Source organism: Idiotropiscis lumnitzeri, chromosome 14, assembly GCF_059441095.1.
Source record: "Idiotropiscis lumnitzeri isolate Australia: NSW breed Sydney's pygmy pipehorse chromosome 14, RoL_Ilum_1.0, whole genome shotgun sequence".
NCBI classification, from domain to species: Eukaryota; Metazoa; Chordata; class Actinopteri; order Syngnathiformes; family Syngnathidae; genus Idiotropiscis; species Idiotropiscis lumnitzeri.
This window is the reverse complement of record NC_142404.1, coordinates 7,871,706-7,891,160: the sequence shown is the minus strand read 5'-3', so window position 1 is coordinate 7,891,160 and position 19,455 is coordinate 7,871,706. Positions and strand designations below refer to the sequence as shown.

The 19,455-nt window shown below is 40.4% G+C and overlaps 1 protein-coding gene across 19 annotated transcripts in view; it reads left to right on the top strand.

Moving 5' to 3' along the window:
• Window positions 1–2,319: 2,319 nt before the first annotated feature.
• mycbp2 (MYC binding protein 2) overlaps window positions 2,320–19,455 on the top strand; it is a 61,076-nt gene continuing 43,940 nt past the window's right edge. For 16 of the 19 annotated variants that reach the window (XM_088314383.1, XM_088314382.1, XM_088314374.1 and 13 more), the window contains exons 1-15: window positions 2,320–2,990; window positions 5,357–5,432; window positions 9,137–9,352; window positions 10,232–10,385; window positions 10,659–10,855; window positions 12,905–13,147; window positions 14,125–14,196; window positions 14,348–14,444; window positions 14,716–14,789; window positions 15,747–15,888; window positions 17,129–17,205; window positions 17,770–17,974; window positions 18,067–18,231; window positions 18,973–19,131; window positions 19,236–19,440. In XM_088314383.1, the coding sequence (XP_088170509.1) occupies window positions 2,716–2,990; window positions 5,357–5,432; window positions 9,137–9,352; window positions 10,232–10,385; window positions 10,659–10,855; window positions 12,905–13,147; window positions 14,125–14,196; window positions 14,348–14,444; window positions 14,716–14,789; window positions 15,747–15,888; window positions 17,129–17,205; window positions 17,770–17,974; window positions 18,067–18,231; window positions 18,973–19,131; window positions 19,236–19,440 (2,357 nt within the window). In that variant the 5' untranslated portion in view covers window positions 2,320–2,715. The remainder of the gene's footprint in view (window positions 2,991–5,356; window positions 5,433–9,136; window positions 9,353–10,231; window positions 10,386–10,658; window positions 10,856–12,904; window positions 13,148–14,124; window positions 14,197–14,347; window positions 14,445–14,715; window positions 14,790–15,746; window positions 15,889–17,128; window positions 17,206–17,769; window positions 17,975–18,066; window positions 18,232–18,972; window positions 19,132–19,235; window positions 19,441–19,455) is intronic. The other 3 variants (XM_088314392.1, XM_088314376.1, XM_088314373.1) reach the window with 1 other exon arrangement.

Below are 19,455 nucleotides of genomic sequence, written 5' to 3'. Positions count from 1 at the left end.
GTGTTTTGTTATGCTCAGTCAAGCCATTAAAATAGTAATCAGAGAGGAAATCATGAAGCACGTACACGTTTGTCAAAAACAAAATCCAACACACATCCATGACTCATTTTCTCACTGAGATCAAAGCTGTACTGTCCTTTTGACAGCTGATAAAATATAATCGGTCTAAATAATTGCCATTTCTGATTAGGAAATGTCCGACTATAGATCTTAACAAATGGAAGAGAGCTCCACCCAATGTATGGTTTATGTTACAGCTGCTCTCAATGAACAACTTGGTAATTACCCAAACATTTTTTTTATTTTGGGGTAGTTTTTATATTTTAGTTTGTGTAATGCCCCTCCTTAAGCCGTCACTTTATCATGGAGGAGTGAAGTCGCTGGGGTTTTACACTCCTGGTAGAATAACCCAGAACCGAAAAGGTCCTCGGTGAGGGAGGAACCTGAGCTGTTGTGCAAGGTTGTGAGGCTCCAACTAAATGTAGTGACAGCACACAACTTGTGTTATGGAACCAGTCCTCTTGAGAGGGGTTGGACTCGCTTCCACTGCGGAGTTACACAAAGTGAGAGGCGCCGGGTCAGTTTTCCGATACTCTAAAATGCACTGCGAACCAGTAAACAGAGGCCAAGATTGGGGTGATGTGCTCCGTCTTCTGCGCTCCAGTTAAAAGATGAGCAGCAGCATTTTGGACTGCTTGAGGGAGGACTGGCTGATTCCAAAGTAAAGTGCATTACAGTAATCTAGCCTAGATGTAAAATAAAATCTCACTGACGCTGCCACATCAGGTATGATATTTCTAATGCAAATAAATCCCCAAAACATTATCATTTATCTCTACAATTTCTAACATACTGTTTTGCAAAGAATTAAAAAATAGGCAAGCACAGTATTTCTTGATTAAGATGTCAAATTCAAGTTTTTTTAAGTTTACTTGTTCCCTGAACTTTCTTATTCCTGTTCAAAATGCCAAAATGAGGAGAGCTCACTGAAATTGAAACATGTCATGATGCTGGGTGGTTTTCTTGTTTTTGTGGTGTGGTCTAATAAATTTGTTCAGTACTATATTATGTATTCAGCTCAACAAAACACAAATAGGACATTCTATAGCCACCCGGAATGCACAAATGACGTACACTAGGAGGTGCTAGTGCTACATCATAAAAGTGTCTGCGTAACACCAAAAAAATTAACACGCAATTAAATTGTTGGAGCAAACGTCTTAAAATCGGGTGTTAAAAGGACCTTTTCTGGAAGGATATGCCTCAAAAGGTGATCCAAACTCGCAGTTCAAAACATTACTACGTGCAAAGTCAGTAAATCTCATAAAAAAAAAAAATATATATCGTGGTGGGCAGACATGGGCATGTCTTATGGATACGATAAACTTACTATAATACACTTGTTAAACACAACACCTAATAATTCCAAACATTAAACTTCCACTAAGGTAACAAGATCGCCCTAAAACCCCCATTAGTTTATAGTGAGTAGTTTTACTTTATTTTAGTTTTATTTTAACGTAGCTAATGCCTCGTTACGTGTGTACAGCACTTCCATCCAATCATTTTCTGTATCGGTTATCCCCATTAGAGTTCCAGGTGAGCTAGAGCCTACTGAATTTTCAAATATTAAAAAAATGCTGCAGGGCTCCAGATTTCTGCATAGCGCCATCCCTGCAACGCCACCTAACAGTAAATCAAGTTACCAATTATTTTTAATGAGGTATATGAATAAAAACTAATAAAAACAAGAAATAAATTTTAATTTGCCAATTTAGAAGGAAGAAATGGGAATATAACTGCTAAATTAAACTACAGTTCCCGATGTTCCCCGAGTGGGCCAGATAAGAACAGAAGAGATCATTATGTGGCCTGCGGGCCATATTTTGCTCACCCTTGGTCCAAATGATATTTTTTGGGAAAAAAAATAAGAGACAGCTGCAAGATCAACGCCTCACATTCCGCTCTTTAACGAAGAATATTTTAGCCAAATTTACATTTTTGTTTTTAATTCCATTAACAACTGAAAATATACGTGACTTTTTTTTTTTTTGCCTCTTATATTTACCACAATAGACACATAAAACAGCTTGAAATTAGAATGTCTATCATAGGTAAAAACTGGCAGGGTTTTGCTCTAATTGTTCTAAAGGAATTATTTTTACCATTTATCTACAAGCATGCTACATAGTTAAAATATCAATGGATGATGATAATGTTCCTGAAGGCTACTAATAATTCCAATAAAGAAAGTGTTCGGGCGGCGTGCGGGTGAAGCGGCGCTGCACACGGTGCGAGGGAAGGGAGGGGTGAGGATGATGGAGCTAAGATGGCAGACCGTCTGAGGGTGCAGCCGCTCGGGGGTCAACGCAATTCCGAGGGACAAATGGCAACGAAACCCAAACACAACGAATGTTACTGATATTTTAGACATTTTATCGGAAATGTTCTCGTAGCTAGAGGAAGAGACGCGCAGGAGGAGCAGGAGGAGGAGGAGGAGGAGGAGGAGAAGAGGAGGAGGACCTCGGTCGCTGAATTAGCCCTGATAACAAACGCCGATCCCGGATACAATTTGTGCCATTTTCCGCAACGTTAAAAAGGACACGTTATAGGCGGGCGGTGGATTTAACAATACCCAGATTGTACCCGATGGCGGGGCGTGATCTAGGTGCTTTCTGTTTTGTGTGATTCATTTATGCATTGTGCTGCTAAACGATGATGTGTGCCGCTGCGGCAGCGGCCGCCGCCTGTGGGGGGATTCTGCCCTCTTCGTCGCAGTCGATGGGGCTGGGAGTCCGGGTCATTTACGGACTAGGAGCCGATATCTCCACCATTGGGCCGGGCATGGGTCCCTGTCCGACACCCGGAGCCCAGTCTGACTGTCGGACTCGGTACCAGCTTCTACTCTCAGGGAGAGCCCTGGCGGAAAGATACCGGAGGATTTACACGACTGCCATCAACGATAAAGAGCAAGGACTAAATCCAGGAAGGTGAGTGGGGCTATTTGGCTGTTCATGGCAAAGGCTGGCTTGTCATTCGCAGGGCTAGCTTGGAGCTAACTTTAGCGCAACGTCATATCCCCGGCTCGACCAGGCGATCGTAAACGAAATGTCATTTATGCCTCGCGAGCGAGGCTAGCTCTGATGGTTCATGCCGCTGTCGCGTTAGCTTTCTAAATAATTAAATAAATAAACCCAAGAGGTGTGCTGTTTTGTGGAGGGGTGGGGGCACTCCTGGTGGGGTCAGTTTGCGAAAGTAGCATTTGGTCCTCAGACTTCCTTAGCCTTTCGCAGCCCCGTGTAGCCCCTGTTAGCTTCGTCCATCATGCACAAGAGGAGCTTTATTCGCCTATGTGTTTTAAAAGCTTTACAGCGTAAGACTTGTCATTTAAATAACACTACCCGCTCGGACGGTACGAATTAAATGGGACGCACATTAAAGCCCAAGCTATGCAGATAAGCTCAGCTGTCATGAGAGCAATTTTAGATTTTTTTTCCCCCAGTAGACGTTACCATCACAACGTTAACTGACTAAATGTGAACAATCATATCACAAACTATCCAGGGTGTACATTGTTACTTTAGTCGTGGCCATTCGTGAGTGTTTGGGCCCAACGGCGTCACTATTTCAATTGCTAGCTAGTTAGCTTGCTACCTAGCTGGACGTTAACTAACAACATAGGAGCGTTAGGCTTTCCTCGTCTCGAGTATTTTTTTCAGGAGACGCACAATAATGACAGTGACACGATAAAGTGTCTGCGTGTTTTCTTGTGCGTGGAGGAGGAGGTGGGTGATCTCAAGTGGCCTTTTTTTTTTGGCCTAAGCGTGTAATAGAGTTACGTCATTTATTGTCAGTCAGGTTGGAGAGGAGCTGGGTCATTGCAGCATCCTCCCTCACTCTCTGCTCTTGTGTTGTTGTCAGCAGCCCACAATGTCAGTTTGCAATGAGGACACTCTACGAAATGATTTGACAATGAAACGCTATTACAATTTCGAAAAATATTGTACAGAGTGGGTCAAAAGATGGTATGCACTTTTTAACCAACCTTATATTTTTGCAGGTACTGTAATGCCAAACGATTTCAAGTCAATAAGAAAAACTATATTTAAAAGGAGAACTACACTGGTAACAAAGGAGGGCAGAAAAAGTAGCTTTAAACGCGCAAGGGAGAATGTGTTAGTGTTGTTACACATGATGCAGAGACGTATCGTTATCGGGATTAGTCAGTAATCATCTCAAGTTCACATTTTCATTGACTAAAGCAGATGCAACCTGTGTAAAACATCAAATAAGATTTGGATTTGGAACGGTGGCAGCGAGTGACTCAATTAGAAAGTGAAGTCATTATTTGTCCCATAGCCACCACAATTTTCATTTACTTCAGATTGGGGATGTGTGGTTGATTCTAATAATTTGGTCGCCTCTGGCCAAAAGGAAGCATACATTCATCGATATTTGTAACCCCCCCTAAATGAAAGCTTATTTAATGGTGCATGCCATCTAAAAAATAGCATAGCAAACATCAAACAAGTTGAGAGTAAATTGACAGTGCCTCTTGTCCTTACAATCACAACAATCAATTTCCCTCAGATTTTTGTTTTTATGATGTTAAGGGACTAATGGACAATTATGCCCCTCCCAGCTTGCAATACATCATTGCAGTTTGATGTGCGATAGGTGATTAAGTTGTGCATTTGACATAATGAACAATTAATTATTTAAGATGGTTTTATGTAGTCAAGTCTTTTTTCAGTGTATTGACATCTACTTCCTCTTCCTATTTTAATGCCACAAAAACTTGCCTTTGTCAAAATGTGGAAGATGCAACGTGGTGAGAACACTGCAAATGACAAGTCCCGATGTTTTGGGTTATTTATGTCTTTTTAATTAGCAAACATCATCTTTTTTTGTCAGCTACCATTTGTTTCCAAGGCAGAGAGTTTACTGTTATTGTTCAATATTGCTGCCATTAATGCACAAAGCATTAGACTCACTGGCACCACAAACAAAGCATAATCGCATCCCGTTTTATGAAGAACATTACAATACAGTTTACACAGCCCTTTAACGGGTGTTGTTTACAATCAAGCGTCTATGAATATACCTTGTAAGGGGCAATTTCAGTTTCGTAAATTCTTCCATGGGCCTGACTAAATGTGTCAAAATGTAAGAAGTCTTTGTGGGCTATAGGTCTGTAGTCTTGTTTAAACATTTGTATTATATTTTTCATCCAAGTTTTAGAATTGTATAGCGGTCGGATCAAATGCTCTCACTGGCTGTATACGGTCCTCCTTCTGTAGGTTTCTCATTACTGCTTGATGGATATTTCTTGTGATGGCTGATTCTTTGCTTTCAGGGGAAAGAAAGCCTTGAACAAGAAGAAGCTGAAAAGGCGACAAAAGGTGAAGTCCAAAGTGAAATCGAGGACAAAGGTAACAGATGCTTGTCAATATTACAAAATTATGTCATCATTGTAAAATAAACCCTCGGAATTCATATAATCATGTGGAGTCGTACTGATAAAAATAAATAAATAAATAATGTTTGGCGCCGGACTCCATTTCATCCCCAACGCTGCCAGGGGAGTGCCAAGAAGCACAATAAGAAATATACCAGAGGGGGGGCTTGTGTGGCTCATCCGTGTTCGTGACGGCCTGTTGCCAAGCGACCCGATGTGTTCCGCATCGCCACGGCAACAGTTGCCTGGCTCCAACTCCTCCATCCTAAGGGGACACCTTGTCTGTATTGGATGAGGATGGGGGGTCAGTTTGCTGCCTCACTTTGTAGACTGACTGAATATTTGTTTTTGAGTGCTCTGTTGGTGTTTTTTTTTCCCCTCAAAGTCAAACAATCTAGTTGACCTCGTTTGCTCCGATTTTGAAACTTTATTCCCCCTTGGCATTTAGTGGAAATAGGAACCATGTGTTTTTGGGTCAAACCTAAAGTTGAAGATTTTAATGTGGTGACAGAGCATATTTTTAAATTTGCGTTCTGTCCACATAAATACAGTGTAGTGTACGGCGTGCTGTAGCTTCTAGTGACAATGCTTTTATTTATTATAATTTTGGAAACTCACTTTGTTTTCACACTCAACACTTTCCTTCCACAAAGAGTAGTTGCCTGCTTACATTTTCACTCTCCCAACTTGCCACTTGCTGTCATAGTATCAAAAGTCTCACCCATGGCCCCAACTGTTTCAACACCGGGGTGTTCAGTTGCTCACTTGCACGACAAAGGCGCGCTCTCTCAAACGGGCTAATTTAAGCAAGACAAGATATCATATTATTTTTTTTATGCCGAGTGTATTTTTAACAAAGCATGTCACTGACACCTGGCGACCACTTTAAATTGTGAAAAATAAATCCACAGTCTGTGTTTGACACAGCGACACAGTATCCCACTATTTTGACCTCAGCTGCATGTTAAAGTCTTTCACACAGTACAGCCACGCGTGGGAAAATGCAGGCTTCGACAGCCTGACAGAAAGGGGCGAAAGAAATTGAGTTAAAGTAGAGATGAAAAAAACCCAAAACAAAAAAAAAAACTATATTTGTACAAGGATGCATGCATGTGTAAATATTGGTGCATTTTCAGGGGTGTTTAGGCCCCAAAAGGTCGACTCATTTGTCCAAATGATATTATTAAAAGCGATTTACAGAGGGTCTCTTGGTGCCCGGGTCCTAATGATACAAATAAATGATTGTTGAGTTTCCATTTAATATAATTAATCAGGGAGATGTAGTCAGGCAATGGCAGAGTTGCTATTCTTGCCAAGGTTGCCATCAGGGTATCGTGGAGAAAGTCCAATATTTTGAAATGTTTGTGAACATTATACTTGTTTTAAAAACAATTCATTGTTGTTTGCTGATCTACCGTAGTTTGAAATCTTATAGAACCTATAGAACTGTCTATCAAATATTTAGTTCATATATATATATATATATATATATATGAAACAGTTATTTTCTCACATTAACTTATTTTTTACAGTGCATGACAGTTAACAATCTTACTTACAATAATGTTACTTAAAAGTTGCATATTGCTAATGAAGGTTTTATGATATGCCAATTTGACCCGGGAATGGACTATTTCTGCTTCCATGATTTTTTTTTCCTAGGAGGGAAACTGTGGTTGATGAAGCATTTCAAACATTATTTGCAAACTTGGAGGTTCCGCTCCATTCAGTATCTTTTCTATCCTTGAAAGACCCATTTCCAAATCTGATTCTTAAGCATTCTGTGCTCTTTTATGGAACGGGGGTCCAAAAGCCTTGTCCTCTTTAAATGTACTCTAAGTGCTACAGGCACAACAGCAGCAGAGATTCTGCTTGATGTAACTAATATCCCCCCTGTTACTTTGAGCTGAGTATGAATGAACGCATCCAAACAAAGTCTCTTGCCTCCCCCCTCCCTAACAGATGACATCACCTCCTGTGACGGGTATGCCCAAAGGGCAATGTGAGGCAGTGGTGATCGATCATTGAGCTTCCTCCTCCCTGGGGTTTGTGGCTTAAAATGCCGCCTCAATGGAGAAAGCCAATCATTCAGTGCACTCATCCTGATTATTATTTGATGACGCTTCTTTTACACTTCGCTGCCTCATATTTCTAGCCTCTAAATCAATAGGGGGAGCATTTTTTTTGAGGGGGGGTGGGATATTGCGACGTGCGGAGACCAAAATGAGCAGCACAATTTAAGTAGAGTTTTTAACGTTATTTCGATTCATTTCAATGGGGAAATATGATTTGACATACGGGCATCAGTGAATGAATTAAAATTGTATCTCAAAGCACCACTGTAGAATAAATTCATACAATCTGAATTTAATTTATATGCAAATTTTGTCTTTATTGACTAAAATCCAGAAGGACAGATTAAGGGTGAGATCAGTTGGTGCTACTGTTCAGGTTGGTAACAAAGTTCTAAGGGGTGTTGATACTAAATTAAAGTGAGAATTAGGGCCAGGAAAATGTCCATAAATAAAAGAAAAACATTTTAAAAATAATTTTTCCTCATATTCTTATAGAAAATTAAATAAAATGAATAAGAATGTGCGCTTCTTGTTTTATACCAACCATTGATTGTATTTTTCCTGATACCACACAATCATTGAAACTATGCAGCAATTTTTTTTATTATCTTTATTTTTTTAATAACATAGTGAACTGTCAAACTCCATCGCTCAACTTATCAGTACTGTGACTATTTTTCACTTCGCAAAAAGATAGCTTTTTCTTTCTTTTTTTTTTTTAACCCCTTGATTTGTACGGGTCTCATTTTTTTATACCACAAAAACTTTGTATTTGAACAGTGGTGTGTTGAGTTCCCTCATCTGTTTGCTGCCTGGAAGCACATACTGTACTTTGGGTCACAAGTTTTCAACTTGGCAGTTAATCGTCACTTTTGTAACGTAAATGGGTGACAAAGTGATGGCAAAGTTCTGCAAGATTGACTATTCGAATGCCTTTCTTGTCACTCGCAAAACAATGTCAAAGCAATACCCCTCATGTCTGTTACATTGTATCAGTTTAAGTCACAAGTCAGGTTTTTGAAAAACAGTCGCGAGAAAGGAAGTTGTTGGCAACGATGACAGTGCTTTGGTGTCTATTCAGTGTCAAGCATGGGTGTCCAAACTATGGCTTGGGGGCCATTTGCAGCCCGCTGTCCATTTTTCAGTTAATGAGACTACCACCACTGCTAATGCATTCCTTTTATATTCTGGAGGGCTTTTCTAGATATTCAAAGATATAATTTATTTATTTAAAAGTAAATCGGTGACATAAAAGATAAATTCATAAAACTGTGGTGAATAATTGATCATTCATTTGAGATGCAATTCTGTTTTCGTCTTCCTTTGCTCCTTTGTAACAAATGTATAAACAATATGAAATTGCTTGTTTGACTAATTTTCGGTGTTTAAAAAATAAAACTCTTAAAATTTAGAAGTGGGGAAGAAAAAGTTTGCGCATCCCAGGTGTAAGGATTCCACGTCAGCGAGGAGGTGCTTTGACCTACGGGCAAATAAACTCAATTGCCCAGCCTTAGAGAAAGTGTTACTGCCACAAATATCAATACGGACGAAGTGTTCCTGACTTGACTGACCTCTTCTACTTTCTCACTTTGGCTCCCCCCAGACGGAGACTTTCGATGGCGCCCTGTGCGTGCCCGACATCAAGCTGCACAGCAACCCGTCCGCATTCAACGTCTACTGCAACGTGCGCCACTGCGTGCTGGAGTGGCAGCAGAGGGAGGCCTCGTTGGCGTTGGCCTCCAGGAGCTCCGTGCAAAGCGGCGACTCAGACAGTGAGGAGGAGGAGGAGTACCGTGAGCCAGCTATCAAGCTGCCAAAGGTAAGGATGCTGGTTTATCATTATGAAGTGAGCTCCCCATAGGCCTTTCCTTTTTTTTCTTCCCAGAATATATATAGAAATATATTGTATGATTGAGTCGACGATGGTGTAGTGGTACATATTCCTGACTTGTGTGCGGGCAGCGTGGGTTCGGTTCCCACTCGGTGACGGTGTCTATGTCTGCCCTGTGACTGGCAGAGTGTGGTGCACCTTTTCGCCCGTAGTCTGCTGGGATAGGCTCCCTCCCGCGACCCTGTACAGGATAAGCTGTGTGGATGATAACATGACATATAGCATGATTTGATGTCATCTTCCCAGACTGTTCTAATCCCTATCAGGAGGGTTAACAATGTTGCCTGTCCCACGTTTCCTTTTGACTGATTTTAATTTCCATTTACAAGGAGCTACCAATCTTAACATGGGGGTGGAGATACTGTTAAAAATAATTGTGTCATCAGCCCACTAAATCTAACTCCTGCACACATGTGCAATGTTCCTGTCGTGTATATGATCACAGAGCCATTAATTTGTTTCCTGACTGATTATTATATTTTATCAAAAGATGGCTTTGGTAAAATTCCACTGTATTTGGTTGCTTGAAAGCACAGAGAAAGAGAACATGCTTATACTCTATTTAAGACGAGCGTTCTTCATTCATTTCTCTAAGTTTGCAAGTGGGAGCGCTATACAAATTTGTAATGGTATTTGCATAAGTACACTAAAGTTTATAGGATGGTGACCTAAGGGGTAAAATAAAAGCCTCTTTTTAAATACTGCGATAGGGAATTTAAGTTCAGACAGAGTTAAGTCACAATTTAAAAATGCACAATAGCAGTACCACTAGTTTATATCTCAGCTCTGAAATCTCTGTGTCCGTAGATCATCGGCATCGGCCTGTGTGGGGTATTTGAACTGATAAAGGAGACACGCTTCTCGCACCCTTCGCTGTGCCTGCGCAGTCTGCAAGCCTTGTTGGACATGCTGCAGGGGCAACAGCCCGAGGGCTTCCAGACTGAGCCTCCCGACGTGCTGGGTGAGGAATGTGCACGCAAATCGTTCTCATTGATGTTGGAGAAATAATGAGGGAAATGTTTCAGATTGAAATATAGTATGGTCAATACTGTGTTGTACTTGTATGTTACTGAGGAACCTGGACTGTATCTGCACATTCATAGTCTGACACTGTACTTTTTTTTAAAGCAAATTTTGTGATATATTATAGTCCTATGCTGTGATTCAATACAGTGAATGGTAATCAGTTTTCTCCTCCTGAATGTCTAACAATTGAATACGTGTTGTCCTTCAGAGTCCCTTTACCAGCTGCTGCTGGAGACCACTGTCCGAAGCACGGGCCCCAACGACCCGACGGGACAGGCTATCACTGCCCTGTCCTGCGCTTGCCTCTTCAGCCTGGTGGTCTCCTGGGGCGACACCGGCAAGATTCTGCAGGCCGTCTCCGCCATCCTCACCAACAATGGCAGCCACGCTTGCCAGACGATACAGGTGACTGACTAATGTTGTAATAATAATACAGCGATTTCTTGACAGACAGTTTAATTTATTCTGTGACCATGCTATTTACTTAAAAACACTTGTATGTCAAATGATCTTCCGCCATTGAAATGAATAGAGGCTATAATGTATAGAAAGATAGTAACTAAATTCCGAGTAGTAACATAATTAAACAGTTTTGTTCATCTTGATTAAATGCTGCAATCCAATTCATTGTACTGTTTGATCTGGTGTGCCCGTCATTGCAAGGCAGTATAATACAGCCATGAAGAAGCACAGTCCGTCTACTACTATTACTACGCCAAGTGACTCCGTGAGATGATGTAATATTAATAATTTTTAATGCAAGATGAAGAATATATTCCTGCAAGTATTTTTATATGATCTGTCTACATGTATTGCTCCACAGTTTGTATTCAAATATCTGTTGCTTCTCAATCCTGGACTATTGATGCTCAATGTTAGCCTGTCAAAGGCGTTTTGCCCTTCGTTTTTTGTTAGCATGAGGCTAAGCGGACTTTAGTTAGGCAAATCTATGTGGTTGTTTTAGATACATATGTAAATTCTCTTTGGTTAATGCATAGATTGTCAGTAAAGCATCTGGGAGTGGCATTTAACAGCTTGAAATCTCTTTTTTTGAAGTCTTAAATTTTGTCCAGACTTTTGCTTTTTGTCAAGTGATATGAATTGAGTTCACTGCCACCATACAGTTTGCACTTGTAAGTCAAAAGGAAATAAAAACAGCTGTAGGACAGCTCGTATCTCAATATTCCCAAGTGGGGTTCCTCATAACTTAAGGCACTACTGTAGTTTGGATATGCGTATTTCGTTAACCGGCTAGTGAGGGAGTGTTGGTTTGTATTATACAGGAAACATCCAAGTGAACCTCCTTTGTGCATTTCTTTTAAGCAATGTGGACAGTCCAAATTGAGTTTGGCAAAATGTCATCTGGCTTGCAGTCTCCACACTAATCAGTTTACCCTTGCTGATGACTTTTCTTTTCTGCCAAGTCACTGGTCCACTCTCTCACCTGATTGCCTTCAATAGTTGCAGACCCTCTCCCTGGCTTCTTCCCACATTCTAAAAACATGCATGCTAGGTTGATTGAAGACTATAAATTGTTCACAAGTGTGAGTATGGTGAATGGTTGCTCGTGGATATGTGCCCCTCAAATGACCGGCAACAAGTCCGTCTTGTAACCCTGGTCCTCGACCAAAGTCAGCTGGGATTGGCTAGCCATCGCTTGAGAAAAAGGGTGAATGCATTCGCAATGACTTTTTCCATCTGCAGTTGAATAAATACACACCACCTCCCAGTAAAAGCAGTATTCACACCCACTTGCTTTAACATTAGGTACATCTGAATTTACCCAAATCTGCTCCAGTAAAACTGTGTTTAGAAAAAAAGGAGTATAATGGCACTAAGTAGAGCACAGACAGGATTTTAAGATTAATACTGTCGTTGTAATTTAGTCATGTAGCTAATTAATTTACCAGAATAGCTTATTAATTTAAAATTCCCAGTATCTCACGTTAAGCAACAAATGAGTTAATGAATAGCTGTGTATTCTGATGGTGTCAATCAAATTTGAGCATTATTTTATTATTAAAGACAGATTACATTTTTTTGTTCTTGTATTGGTCCCAATTAGATTGTGTAGGTTTACCTAATAAAGTGCTTCTTTGGAGCCCATAGACTGCAAGACATATTTTTCTGCTTTGTTCTTGACTTAAAAGCCTTGACGAGACTTGAGTCATCACAGAAGCAGGCTGGCGGGAAGTGTGTTTCTTTGTGTGCACGTGCGCGTTGGTGTGCGTGCATTGGTGCGTGTGTGTGTGTGAGATATAACCGCCGTGGTAATGTGATGTTGAGCTCAATGAGACGAGGCAAAACTCTCAATGCAGGTCGTAATACTTTTTAAACGAGTCATCAGCGGCGCCAGGAGCATCATTTGCTTCCCATAATAACCCCCCCGTAATGTCACTAAAGGGCCAATGTATTGCGTTCTATAAGCTTTACTCACATATGTGATTCTTTTAGGTGCCCACCATATTGAACGCTTTGCAGAGGAGCGTGCAGGCGGTTTTGGTGGGAAAGATCCAAATCCAAGACTGGTTTGGGAACGGCATCAAACGTGCGGCATTGATGAACAAATGGGTGCTGAAAGGCGTGACCATCGATGTGGACGAGCGCTGCCTACTGCAGACGGACGGCTCCTTTCTCTATCTGCTCTGCAAGGATGGACTTTACAAAGTGGGCTCGGGGTACAGCGGCACTGTCAGGGTATGTGACACAGAAAAGAAGTTGCGCAGTTGAACCACTGAAGTTAAAAAAGAAAAAAATTCTCTGGGACACTAATTGAACTAAATAACCACTTGATGATAAAAGCATTGACAAAATCAATGAAATCTCTGAAAGTTATATTTTAGAGAACATGTACGAGATCATTACATTTCATGAAATATTTTGCGAAGGTCAATTTCAAGGTCAAGTTATAGGTCATAAAGTAAAGTTAATCAAATAAACACCAATCTTCTACAAGGAGATTTTGAATCGCTGCCTAGACAGAGACAACTGTAACACCCAAAAAAGCTAAACCGAAACACGTTAAATGCATTCATATGTCACAGTAAGCTATGTTTCCTGTTCTGTGGTGGCATCCGAAAAACACACAAAAGGCCAACAATAAAGCAAACATTTTGTTAATCATTTTGATGATTACCAAGTTAAAATCTAGTGATAATTGTAACAATAATTATCCGTCATTACAGGTACGATTCGGTTTACATTGCACAAAAAGCTAAAGTGCAGTTTATCCTTTTGTAGTTCACAGAGCTGTGATCTTACAAGATTTGCTTTTATTCTAGTTTTCGCCATATTGTATTGACCAGCCAGGACAGAAATATGTATAACCGTTCTTCTTCACAATAAGTTCCATGTCCTGTTAAGTGGTTGTCACCACATTTTTTTCTCCTTGCCATCACTATACCCGACTTTAGCAGTATCACAAAAAAACCCAACAAAAAAAAACAAGACTTTATCCTTAAGATGCTCAGTGAGCTGAAACCTCCCATAATATGCCGCTATGCTGTGAAACTTATTATTTGCAAGTTCAGATGCATTCATTCAACTTTACAAGTTCCATCATACTTAAAACTGTCTGAGATTTAAATGTAGTTTTTCCCTTTTTATGTGTTAAATGCTAGCCAGTGTGTGGGCTTTTTTTTTTTTTGCTGATTTGTTATCCATCTTTTCCTCAGGGTCATGTTTACAACTCCACATCCCGCATCAGGAATCGAACAGAGAAGAGGTCATGGCTGGGCTTTGCACAGGTAATTTCAGCACATGCTTTTGACTCAGCAACTGCATATTGGACTGTAAATTGTTTTCAGCTGAACCGCGTCAAAAATGTGCAGTAAGCCTACCTCGAGGATAATTGTTCTGGGCGTACAGATGAGCAGCCTGTTTGTCTTGTACCCTTAGGGCTACTTGCTGTACCGGGACACGGGTAACCACAGTATGTCAGCCATCAAGATCAATCCTGAGACACTGGAGCCCGAGGGGGCTGTCACCATGCCAGGTGCTGACATCAAGTTTAACTGTCTTTGTTTTTATGTTAGATTTTTACTTTAAGTACAGCACTTTTTATGCGGATATGTTTTTTTTTTTAAATGGTCTATGAATAAAGTTATGTTGAGTTTATTTGATGTCAGTCCTCCATCTATTATACGTTAAGTGTTTTTTCCTCTCACTGAAGCAAGACGACAATTGATTTTGTAATCATCGACGCAAAGATGAAATTCACACCAGCGATAAATAATGAGTACTGAAAGTCACGTTCTTTTCTCCAGGCCAACACTCGGATGGACAGAACATACTCTTCACTGACGGAGAGCATATCAACCAAATTGCAGCCTGCAAAGATGTGAGTCTTATGCTCCTCCAAGTTATTTACAAATGAATTCCTCATCATATATAATGAATTCCAGACATACCCAAGGACGCAACTTTATTATGAATTACACTTAATTATTTTAAAATGTTCCACAAGTCAAAAACTCTTTACATTTGTACAAAGCCTCTTGTCGTGTTTTGCTGTCATTTACTGTCGTGTGAGAGCTCTGCTGTCATGTAGCGCAGCATGGCAACAAGGGCCATACCTGCGTATTCGGCAGAGTTGAATGTCACAAGCTATCTGCATAAGCACATAAACATTGCACTGCGACGTAGGTTGGGGGAGGGGACCATGCGAAATCCATATAACTGCCATTGCAGTAGTGCTTTCAATGAGAGCAGCTTTCAAGAGTGCTGCTGCGCATATGGTGAATCATTCTTTTTTTTATAACTCTTACTGCCAATTGATGATGGTCTGCCAAGATTTATTGCCATTAGTACAGATACAGAGCTGTGTTTTATTGTTTAGATTTAGAAAAATAGAGTAAGGATTGGGCACAAAGTTTTAAATGACACAGATTTCAAAGAACAAACACATATTCCAGATTGTGTAAAATAATAATTATTGTCAAATTTTCCCTCTTATGACCACATTTAATTTCATATTTTTGACAGTGTACAGTCATTATGTGACTAATATACTGTAAAAAAAAGTTATTATAAAAGATAACATGCACATTAATTCCAGCAGTACCTATAAAATGTATCACTGACATGCTTCTCTTGTATTCGGTGTCTTCAAAGCACGAGTAGTTTTACTTTATTTTAGTTATATTATTTTGATAATACAGCAGTTACCGTCTCTTAGGTTAGGGACATCAAAATAGTACTTAAAGCATACAGTAAGTGCTCAGTTGCCTTACGACTGTCAACATTCAAATATCAGTAAATAACAGTAATTATCAACGTTTTTGTGTTGTCCTCATAGCAGGATGGTTTTGTGGTGCGCATCTACACTCTGAGCTCCGACCCGAGCCTGCAGCAGGAACTGCAGCTGAAACTGGCGAGAAAGTGTCTGCACGCCTGCGGCATCTCCCTCTTTGACCTCGAGAAGGATCTGCACATCATCAGTGAGTGATGCTAAACGGACATGATGGTGTTTTCCAAATACAGTAAACCTTATAGTCATATACGGCAGTCGCTGGAGGGGAAGGATGTTGAGTTGCTCAACTGCAGAAAATACTAGATGTTTATTGTCTTTTCAAATGCACTTTTAGAATAATATGAAACAATATTACTGGTAAATTATTTATGATATTTAGCAGTGGACACACACAACATTGTGGAGCGATCATACATTAAAACGCTAATTGTATAAAATTCTGTACAGTAAGTTCATCCTTATAGTAATCAGGCCCCAACCGATTAATTGGTCAGCCGACTTAATCCATTACCTATATATATGTAATTTTTAAATTTGTCAATTATCGGGTTTTGCTTTTGTTTTTACAACTGAAAACATAAGACTAAATAAAAAAATTAAAAAACGTAACGGTAAAACAAAAAACTTGTAGCCAAAGTATTGTAAAACAATCAAATGTTCCGCATGAAATTCATATCTTTCCTGTTGTAAGAGTTCAAAAGTGATAAAAAAAAAAATATTATTATCATTATGTATTTTTTTTTATTTACCGTCTGATTAATCTGTTATCAGTATTTTATTCTGACAAATAGCGGATTTGGTATCGTCCTGAACAAAGATCCGTATCGGTTGGGCCTTATTAAAAAAAAAAAAAGAAAAAAGAATGCTATAAATGATAATAATTATAAGAATAACAATAATTAATAATGACAATAATAAATCAGATTTCTGTGCTGCACAGGGATCTTGTTTATAATAGAGGGTAACACTCCATGCTATAATTAATCCGAAAGCCTATTTACGTGCCCCTTGCTACGTGCTGCTGTTTTGGTTAGCTGCAGATTTCAACTCGACTTAGCATTCATTTTATTACGGTAATATCTGTGTGTGAACAATAGCGACTATTAACTGAGATAACTACATTCCGAATCAAGTGTTTTTGCTGATGCGAAAAAGAAGACATCTCTTTGAAGGAGTTTATTCGGTTACTCGACAAATAAGTAATGATGATTTATTGAAGTAATATATTACATTAATGATAAGAGTCTATTTGAGGGTTGGGACGTTTAATCAAGCAAAAGGACATACGTGGATATTTTTTATGCTCGCCATTGATTAGAGTAGAGGACACTATTTAAGGAAATGCCACACTGTTTAGTTGTAGTATGCGTCAGAAGGTATCCTGGCCCCATGAGGTGATAACTTCAAACGCTGTGTTGATCTCACAGGTACAGGCTTTGATGAGGAGGCGGCGTTGCTTGGAGCTGGCAGGGAATTTGCGCTGATGAAAACTGCCTCTGGGAAGGTGAGAGTGAATATTCTGCATTATTTACGTCACACACTCGCTGACCACATCATTCAGTATATTCACAGTATTTAAGAGTGATCGATTGAGTTGATCACCACACTAAATAGTAGCGAAGACTAATCCTTATGTTGGTTCTTATTTAGGCATTTGATTAGATGCGTGTGTCCCTAATGCTGTTAAGCAGCAGGGGATAAAGTGGCTTATAAACACGCTTTCTTCATACAAACAGCAGTCAATGCCAAATATGTTGTTAGGCAGGGGTGTGTGCAGGGCGTAGTTGGTTGCTTCTGTGCAAGTGGGTGTGACAGTGTGAGGCCTTGCCAGATAACAAGAGGAGGCCAGTTTTTGTTTGTTGATCATTCCTTTGGACCTGGTTGGGCTAGTGTTTGCTCATCTAGCAACACTGCTAAGTACCTACCTATAGGCACATACCCTGTGCTCACACCTCTGGTATTACAGTATTTTGGTCACAGAGAGAAACTCAAGGCCTGAATACATTTTTTTAGTGCATGGAATAATGCTTCAGTTCATCACTTGTCTTCCTTCATCCTCCCATGTCAGATCTACTACACTGGAAAATATCAAAGCCTTGGCATAAAGCAGGGGGGCCCTTCCGCTGGCAAATGGGTGGAACTTCCTGTCACCAAATCACCAAAGATCCTTCAGTTCTCCGTCGGCCACGACGGCTCCCACGCCCTTTTAGTGGCTGAAGATGGAAGCGTTTTCTTTACCGGCTCTGCAAGCAAAGGAGAAGATGGAGAGTCCAGTATGATGATGTCCACATTTATGTCATTATGGCTCAGATTGCACGATAACAGCATTAACGTGATGTATCATTTCCCCTGCCACCCTGTGCAGCTAAAAGCCGGCGACAACCAAAACCCTACAAGCCTAAGAAGATGATCAAATTAGAGACCAAGATGGCAGTGTATACGGCGTGCAACAACGGCAGTAGCAGCATCGTCACCAAAGACGGCGAGCTGTACATGTTCGGAAAGGATGCTATTTACAGCGACAGCACTTGTGAGTTTATCTGTAAATAAAAAGAAAAAAGTGGAACCTACAAAGTCAAATGTCAGTAAAGTGTAATAATTTGAAGTACAAACTGAATTTTTCTGGGAAAATAGTTTTGTGATGCCACCATGAAAGGGTTCCAGTGATGACAAAGAGGAAAATGTGATAAATGGCCCACAGGAGCTTGAGTCAAAGATCATGACATCACTCACTTGCTCACACACTCGAAAGGCTCACGTCAATACGAATACTACAGTGTGTTCATGCGTGCGTGTCTGTGTGTGTGTTGGAGACTTAATTATACTTTTCAAAACCCTTTTTGTATTCTCTTATTATATTTTAATATTTTTTATTTTGATAACAATACAGTGTTGTTTTCTTTACCTTGTTTAATGTTTCTGGAGGGCTAGAATGGATTGATGGCTTTTCAATTAATTGCAATAGGGAAAATTGATTTCATAAACGAGTAAATAGTTACGAGTCAGGTCACACGATGAATTCAACTCGTGCGCCGAGGTACATTGTGCTTCTCGACACTTGTATCACAATATAACTCGAAACAAAGACTACAGTTTTTAAAGGTTTGTGACGCGTTTTGTCTTGAATGAATTAATTGACGTTAATACCGATGAGAAATTTTCTTTTAAACTGAAGTCGTCCAGCATTGTGTGTCTGGAGGTTCCACTGTTCTCACTGTTCTGTTTTTATCCATTACTGTGTCTTACGATCATCGCTGTCTGCTCCCCACAGGCCAGGTGTCCGACCTGAAAGGCCACATTGTGACCCAAGTTGCGATGGGAAAGGCCCACACGTGCGTCCTGACCAAGAACGGGGAAGTGTGGACGTTCGGGGTGAACAACAAGGGCCAGTGTGGCAGAGACACAGGGGCCATGAGCCAGGCTGGGAAAGGTGGGGAAGATAAAACAACAAACCAGTTATTTGTTTCAACTCAGAGGCCGATGATTGGATTTGATTCGGATTCCAATGCATCACTGCTGGCATGTCTGTTACAGCGTTCGGTGTGGAGAACATGGCTACGGCTATGGACGAAGACCTGGAGGATGAGCTGGAAGAGAAGGAAGAGAAGAGCATGATGTGTCAGTCCGGCATGCACAAGTGGAAGCTGGACCAGTGCATGGTTTGCACTGTGTGTGGCGACTGCACGGGCTATGGTGCCAGCTGTGTCAGCAGTGGGCGGCCTGATAGAGTACCAGGAGGGTAAGAGGACATAGA